Genomic DNA, 7,915 nt, shown 5'->3' on the forward strand with positions numbered 1-7,915 from the left:
CTCGATTTGACTCCACATCGCCTATTTCCTCGCACAACAATCGAACGGCGGCATTTCCGGGCTTGCTCCAATTTAGCGGTGGCCCCTTTCGCGCTGTTTTCGGCGCAGTTGTGTCGCTGGCGAGCGCAGCTCCAGCGGCGACGGCGGCGACGGCGGCTTTGGAATGCCGGCGCGTGGGCGGTGTTTGCGTATCGAGGGAGTCTTCGTGATCGGCCCAATCAGGCTGGACAAGCAACGTGTCTAGCCTGTTACGCTCGCGACGCGTTCGACGTCGGCGGTTGCGCAATAACGGGGAAAGCAAACGTGCTTCCTCCTCGAGTGCCGCGCCGTCACCTTTGGCCCCGCGACGCTCTGCGAGCACGCGCGCCGCGCGCTCCGTCGTCTGCTAGCGCGAAACAAAACCGAAAACACGGCTCTCGCCGCTGTGATTGGGGGAAGCCTGTGCGGGACGTCACGTCCGGCAGTACGGCGCCTGGTTTTCTCTTTGCTACAGCAGCGCCGCCGCGGTCTACGCTCTCCTCTCCAACGTTGCTCCTCTCCTCTCGACGCCGGAAAAGCCATGTAAGAACCGAAACAAAAACCGCAGAAAAAAGACAGCGATGTCGGCGGCGCTGCCGAGCCTCGGCGATCGTCGTCTGCAGCGAAGTTTCGCCGGAGGTTCCGTACTACGTGCGCAAGAAACGTCGCCGTCTTCGAGCGGTGTGTCGTCGCGTTGGGTGGTCCCGTAGCGGGGGCGACACGACTGGGAACCGATTCGGATTACGCCCGCAACCACGGAAGGCTCCATGAGGATTCAGAAGGTGAGCTGCCGCCACCGTCAGCAGCGGCGGCGACGTCGTGTCTCTCCTTTGCGGGAAAGCTAACGCGCGCGCGCGTCCCGTCGCATCGCGCGCATGGCGCGTCACCGGCAGCGCAACGTGACTCGCCTGGCGCGTCCGCGCGCCTTTTGGACGCTGCCAGCGTCATAACTGTGGCTTGTTTTTATTTTCCTTGCTGAGTTGCTGAGTGTGGGGCGTGCGCCAAGCTAGCAGCGCGTATAACTGGCCTCACAGACGTTCTCTGGCGCAAGGTCGCGAGCTCTGACCCGCTCGCTTATCTTGGAAACCACTTGAGCTGACTCCGGCGTATCTGCATTTTTATCGCCCCTCCTAGGAAAATGCTGCCTGCTGGTCAAATATCTTGCTACTCCTTGCACGCTGACGTCTCATGTTTCACTGGAAGATCCGCAGCTGTGACCTGGTGGTAGAGCAGCGCTCTTTTATGCGAGATGTTGTGAGTTCGAATCCCGCTGCTTAGGGAGCGACGCTCGTTCTCTGCTTACGAAGTGCGGTTCGGGAGACCGAATGCTAAGCCTTAGTTCACGAATTAAAAATCTCACTTAGTTCCGAGCTCTTTTGCGCCATTAGAGAAAACGGTAAATTCTTGGCGGTAACGGAATTTGTACCCAATACTTCCTACAAACGAGACTGGAGATCCAGAATAGGCAGTTACATAGCTGTACACATCAAATACTAATCTTAGGGATTCAGTGCCAACTTTCGCCTCTTCCTTTTTTACTCTTAGTACTCAAATGCCGTGGCATCAGTTCAGCTTTGGCGCCTAAAACACTGACATGTTGAAGAGCCCTTAAGTGAAAGTTACCATCCTATATATTAGATGAAGGCTCTACGTCTCATAGCCTTGTCTGCAGGTTTTAAACTGCATGCAAGGCACTCTGAATATGTGACAATTAATAACATGCCTACAGGGCTTTGTGGCATTTAAGTGACTCAATTGTTTTCACTTTCCGTACACCGCCGGGATTTTTAAGTGCTGTTCAATAGTGTACTTTCTAGAATGTTGACCCCTTGCTCTGCTACCGTTTGTCGTGCCATCTCTGTTGGTCGCACATGCCATCACCTCGACGTCTCCTTATTCCAGCATCACATAATTTTCGACAAATTGTTCATTAATAGTGGAACAGAAATATGTCGCAGCGATAATTTCCTCTAGCGCCCAGTTTTTTTCCCCAGAATTCGCACTGTGGACTACGAACAGTTGTAATCAGGTGTCATGAATGACTCTGCAGAAAGATTGTCAGCTGAACATCTCCTTAATCTTTGTTTTCTTTTTCTTCCTCACATGGCTGTGGTGTTGCACTCTAGCGCGTGAGTTATTCGCCAATGCCTCAGAGATAGCCGCAGGTCGGGGGGGGAGGGGGGGGGGGGGGGGTGGCTGATAACCGAGAATCGGATGTGGCGCGGGTTCCTGTATTTCATCGCTGCCTCCATTGTTTCAGCAGCGTGTTTCCAGTTGAGAGCGCTTCGGATACGTGACACAGGACAAGACGGGAATGCTGGTCATGTGAAGAGGTCACGACAACGCTTGAAACGGTGACGCAGTGAATAAGGAATACGCTCATTAGAATCATGAATGTAAACGCTGAAACGTCACCACCCTGCGCAAGGGGAAGGTGGCTGCGATTCTTTGATTATAATGACTTCGGTCCCTGCAAATGTTGATACTAGCTCAGCGGGTTTCAATAACTATTATAAAATTTTTTCGTGCTGTTCTCTCCTGTATCGTTCGTCCCCTGGCCCCCCGTCCCATTGGAGGACTGTCAGATGTGTCCGAGCCTTGGAAAAGGGGAGTTAGGAAGAAAAAAGGCTGTTTAAACATAGGTTCCAAAAGATATCGGAAGAGTCCCAACTTTTTGCGCTTTTTGCGCCGATGGTAACTACTCACCCGCTGCTGGGAAAAAACAAAACACAGCATACATCTTGCCGCAAGAGTCTATCAGATTTACAGATGGCTGACATGCAAAAAGACAACACTTGAGCGCGTTTGTACGGCGTCTGTCAATGACCTGTGGTGGAGCTACGATTCTATTGTATCCTGGGCACAGGCGTAGTTTTATTCATTGTACGTTGAACTCGGGAATTTTTTCCTATCTGTGCCTCTTGCTTGTTTTGCGTGGATGAAAGAAAAAAAAGGAAGACATGGCGTCCTGAAAGGCCGGCTTAATCACATCACTCCAAAAAGAACCGATAACCCGTGTCGAGAGCTGCTCATTGTGCATTCCTTGCAGCGGTGAATTGAGTGGATTCAGACGCGCATTTAGAACGCGTGGAGGGAGAATTGTTGAGGAGATGCATAGCTAAAGACATATGCATGACTTAATGTTCACGTTTTCTTTTCAGTTGATTCGCTTACTGTCTCCTTTCTGAAGACAACCACACAGACGTACGCCTACAAAATGAGACACTTGCGGTCCGCGCAGGAACTCTTCTGCGCTGCACATCAGTTTGTGAGGCAACCGCTACAGAATTGTAACACAGTGAAGCCTTTCTGGGGTTGAAAAGAAGAAAAATCCTCTGCTGAGGAAGTTTTGCATAGAAATGTGGAGAGGAGAAAGGCAAACTCTTCGCCCTGGATCCGCCAGTGACGGTTACCCGCATCTCCAAACGGCGGCGTTCAGCATCGCAGTGGAGGGGGCCAGTGCGGCGACCACCCGAGTTGAGACAGCGCAAACTTGAGGGAATTTAGCCACAATCCCCCCACCGACGCATATAACCTTCTCCCTCTGCGAATTTTATTGGTAAACGTAAACAGTTGTTACACACGGGGAGCTCAGGTTTTTTTTTTGTTCACCGTTTTCATTTATTTTCTTTATATTTTAGCAGCACTCTTTTCTCTCCCGATCATTCGCGCACAAGATGCGTCGGCTTGCAGCCAATCCTAAATGTCTGTACGCAACGTCTACATTCCCCTCGCTGTGATCCGCGCGGATGCGCGTGTTTGTACACGTACTAGTACGTCGCCTTCACCCCCGGGAGGAAAACCGCGGACCCGTTCCATACACACAGTCGAGACAAACAAGGAAAGCACGCGCGTACAACTGTGCAGCTTTGCGTGCCCGTTCATACGAGCCAGCTCCGCCGCTTCCTTCGCCGCAGAGAGCAGCGAGAGACAGCACATTTCCGCAGGCGGCGTCCGTTGACGCACTGTGTATATAGTCTGTCTCGACGAAACGGTGCAACGCCGTAGAAGCTATACGGCATTCATCAGCCGAAAGAAAGCCAAGTTAGGACGAACGTTCTCGCTTTTGAGAATGCTCGGTGATTGGACAGAGCGCGGGCCAATCGGGGTAGGCGAATATGGAGCTGCATATACAGTGGCCAACCAGCTAAAGCGATTTTTTTTTTTTGTTTGACGTATGATGAGCTCCGTGAGTTCAGCCTTCGATTAGCTTCGACAATGCTGCGCTGTTTTGGCGAGCCTGAACCCGTGGCTAGGGCCGTAGCCGCGGCGGGTCTTCTTCGAACGGGACGTTTCCGCGCTACCCCGGCGGGAGAGGCTTTGCGCCGGGGTAAACAAAAGGCGGCGGTTGGTCACGTGCGAAGGGCGAGCACATGGTGCGAGTCTGGCATGGACGAGGACAGGAATAGGGGCCCCGGGGAGGAGAGCTCAGGAAGACGGCCCGGCGAGCAGAAAACCGCATCGGGCGAGCGTCGATCGTCGCAGTTAAAAAGAACAAACGCCCCGCCGCGCGCACCCCGCCTGGATCTCCCGTTCGTTTGCTTCCCCGGCGAAGCTCGGGCGTGGTACAAAGAACGGCGCAGAGGAGTTGAAGGGATGAGGCGGAGGCCGTGGAACGCGCGAGGACGGCGGCTTGCCGCGCGCTGCAATCGAAGGCTGGCTGCGGGTATAAATATAGGGCTTCTTGTTTTTATACCAACTCCAGCATTCGCCACCCCCCCCCCCCCCCCCCCCACCTCCCTGCCTCCTCACCCCCGTACACACCCAGTTCACTCGCGTTTTCTTTCCTTTTTTTGTATTTTTCTTTCGCTGTCGTCCTCTCTCTCAAACGCACTCTCTCTTAATCCCTGTCCCTCCATATCTGTCCGTCTCGGGTTTCCTCCGACAGCTGCGATTATTTTTGTCCGAGCAGATTTTTCCTTTACGTGTCCTCACGCGCCGGATTCGACCAGTTTTCACGGAAGAGAAATGTGTACACGCTGATTCGCACTAAATGCGTCTATATATGCACGTGGCCGGTGAGCACGATGTGCGGTGGGCTTTGCTTCGAAGCGCACAAAAGGACCAGTTCTGGCATCGATGGGCGACTGCTCTAGAGTCATTAATACGGACACACTGTTTCAAAATGCGGCCCGGCCGGATTCGAAGCAGCGCTGTATACGTGAGCAGGCGCTACCGCTTTCGATATGGGCTGGCGCTTGCTTAGAAGGCGAAGGCGGATAAAAAGTCTGCGCGGTTGAGCCTACGCGCCGGAATGAACGATGCTATCGGCGTGCGTGTTTGTCTCTTTTTTTTTTCTTTTTTGTTTCGGTGGCGCCCTTGCAGAGATATGTGCCTAAGTGCGGCTTTTAGTCCCGACGCGCTTGTCATTCGAGGCGCACATCACTGGGCTTCCCGTGTGCGCGAGCGCTTCCTGTGACTCTCTTCCTTCATTTTGTTCTCTCTGGTTTTCAGTCAGCGACGAGATGATAGTCCATCTTTAGTTTGACTTTATTTTCCTCAGCCAACTAGTCGTAACGTGAAGCAGATGTGGTTAATACAGAAGAAAAAGGGAAGCGAATGAGACGCTGTAATGGAGCGGCTTGTATGGATCCGCGCTTCCCACGCAACGAGGTAGCACAAGCGGTGAGTATTGGTATGATGTGGTATGCGGGGTTTAACATCTCAAAGCTGGGCTTGTTCTGTGAGAGGCGCCGCTGTGGAGGGCGGCGAATTAATTTCTGAAACCCGAGTTTCTTCATCGTGTGCACTGGCATCACACAGTCACGTTTTCGCATTTCGTCTCCATCGCATCTCGCGTCCTTGGACTAAGCACCCGAATGGTTAGGTACTAAACCACCGCGGTGGTTAATCGGTGCGCGTTGTCTGGATACAAAAGCGAGAATAATGTTTTTGCTTTATTTCCTGTTTCGTGTTTTTGTGGAAATATTTATGAGGACCCGTTTCTTAACGAAACCGATAGTCCGTATTGTTCTTGTCCGATGATGCTAATGTTCTCCGGTCAGTTTGAGTGAGGGATATTCACTTACTGGCGAGGGTGCAGTTTGGAGTGCCTGACATCCTTATACGTGCACAGCTCGAGCTTTGCTGGGGCCCTTTGAAATGAACATGTATACGAATGTGCCGAAAATATGCTGGTATGTATTTCGTACGCGCACCCTTAAGTTACGTGGCAAACTTAAAAAAAAAAAAGCAGTTGCTAACACTGGGCCGCGGTACGCGGCGTCCTGTATTACTCCGCTGGCCAATCGCAACAGTAAACAAAATCAGCTTTTTAATATTTGACTATATCAAACAATTCGCGTATTAAAATTCTAGAGCCCGTAATTTTTTTCTTGTGATAGGCGTTTAAGCAGCGGGCTACTTTTTTGTTGTGGAGAAATTCTGTGCGCTGAGGCTCAACGTAGGCGGAGCTTCACTGCAGACTTAAGTTGTATCGGACTATAGGCGTACGCAATTTGGGCGATCATGCCGCGGTATACATCATCATCGGAACGTGGATCTTCTACGGCTTTCGAAGAGACGCGCGTCCCAGCCACCGTGTCGGCAGGACGCTGATGTCGTTGTCCTCGGCTGCGGAGCGTTCCGGCATCGTCTCTTCTTTCTCCTCCTTTGTTGACGGGCATTGTTCTTGCGGCGCCCCTTCCGCCTTGTGTGCGCGCATTGGGGTAACGCGAAGCGAGTCTGCCGATCGTGGTCGGGGGGCCGCTTCGGGCGGGGGGCAGCTGGCGAAAGCGAGCCTCGCTTCCTGCGGCCAAAGGCGGCCGCCGAGAATACAGCAGGACTCGGTCGGCACGCGGAGGCGTGTAAGCCGGAAAGCCATTATTTGACAACGCACGCGGCTCAACGCAAGCGTCGTGAACGACGGATAGCCTGGCGCTTTCGGTTATTTGCTTGTGGTACACTGGGTAGAGGCGGAAAGTGTGTCGCGTGATTCACGCAGGTTTCGAGCTGTTTTCGACAGCGTGCGAGTCGGTGAGCCAAGCTGCGCTGCTTGTGTAGCTGGGGCATTTAGTGGTTAGATTTATTGACGCTGTGGCCGATACGGCTGGCCATTTTCGTAGCCAACCGCTGGCTTGCATGTCGCATCTATTTAAACATTCTTCAATTTTGGGAAACTTCAGTTTTGCTGAGTGGGTGATATCCTTGTGGGATCGTGGAAACAGTCTACCAATGTTCCTCCAAAGCCTCGGCGATTCTGTATTCCAACTTGCAACTGTAACTACAAAGGAAAAATAAAAAAAAAGCCTATTACTGTTCCTTCTGCGAAGCACTATTCGTTTGAAGCAGCATTCGTTTGCGTTAGCCTTGAAGAAATCTGCTCGGTTCGAAACAACTTTCGTTTGTGTCCGTTGTTTTCTCTACATCGTCTCTGCTCGAACGAAGGCATGAACTATAAAGAAAGAAAGAAAGAAAGAAAGAAAGAAAGAAAGAAGGAAAGAAAGAAAGAAAGAAAGGAAGAAAGAAAGAAAGAAAGAAAGAAAGGAAGGAAGGAAGGAAGGAAGAAAGAAAGAAAGAAAGAAAGAAAGAAAGAAAGAAAGAAAGAAAGAAAGAAAGAAAGAAAGAAAGAAAGAAAGAAAGAAAGAAAGAAAGAAAGAAAGAAAGAAAGAAAGAAAGAAAGAAAGAAAGAAAGAAAGAAAGAAAGAAAGAAAGAAAGAAAGAAAGAAAGAAAGAAAGAAAGAAAGAAAGCTACAATAGGCACAAGTTGTGGCGAACAACGCGCAAGCTCTTATTGTGAATAAATGCATTGCAATCGTTCGGTACACTTACTGATGCTGTTCGCTGTGCCATTGTCACTATACTCTGTGGTGTTACTTTTTTTTTTCCCCTGCGCCCTCTGCTTGCCCCGCCACGCTTAGTGAATCGGGACTAGGCCTCCTTCTCAATGAGCTTCCCC

At 51.2% G+C, this 7,915-nt stretch overlaps 1 protein-coding gene across 7 annotated transcripts in view; it reads left to right on the forward strand.

The window, feature by feature from the left end:
* Positions 1-7,915, forward strand: part of by (focal adhesion protein tensin) — a 260,886-nt gene that overhangs the window by 97,568 nt on the left and 155,403 nt on the right. Inside the window, exon 1 of one of the 7 annotated variants that reach the window (XM_089543739.1) lies at positions 569-800. The exons of the other annotated variants lie outside the window; for them this stretch is intronic. Within the exon in view, the coding sequence (XP_089399865.1) occupies positions 786-800 (15 nt within the window). The 5' untranslated portion in view covers positions 569-785. Of the gene's footprint in view, positions 1-568; positions 801-7,915 lie in introns of those variants that run through there. 7 annotated transcript variants of the gene reach the window in all.

Source organism: Amblyomma mixtum, chromosome 5, assembly GCF_055824585.1.
Source record: "Amblyomma mixtum isolate Tamu chromosome 5, ASM5582458v1, whole genome shotgun sequence".
Taxonomy (NCBI): domain Eukaryota; kingdom Metazoa; phylum Arthropoda; class Arachnida; order Ixodida; family Ixodidae; genus Amblyomma; species Amblyomma mixtum.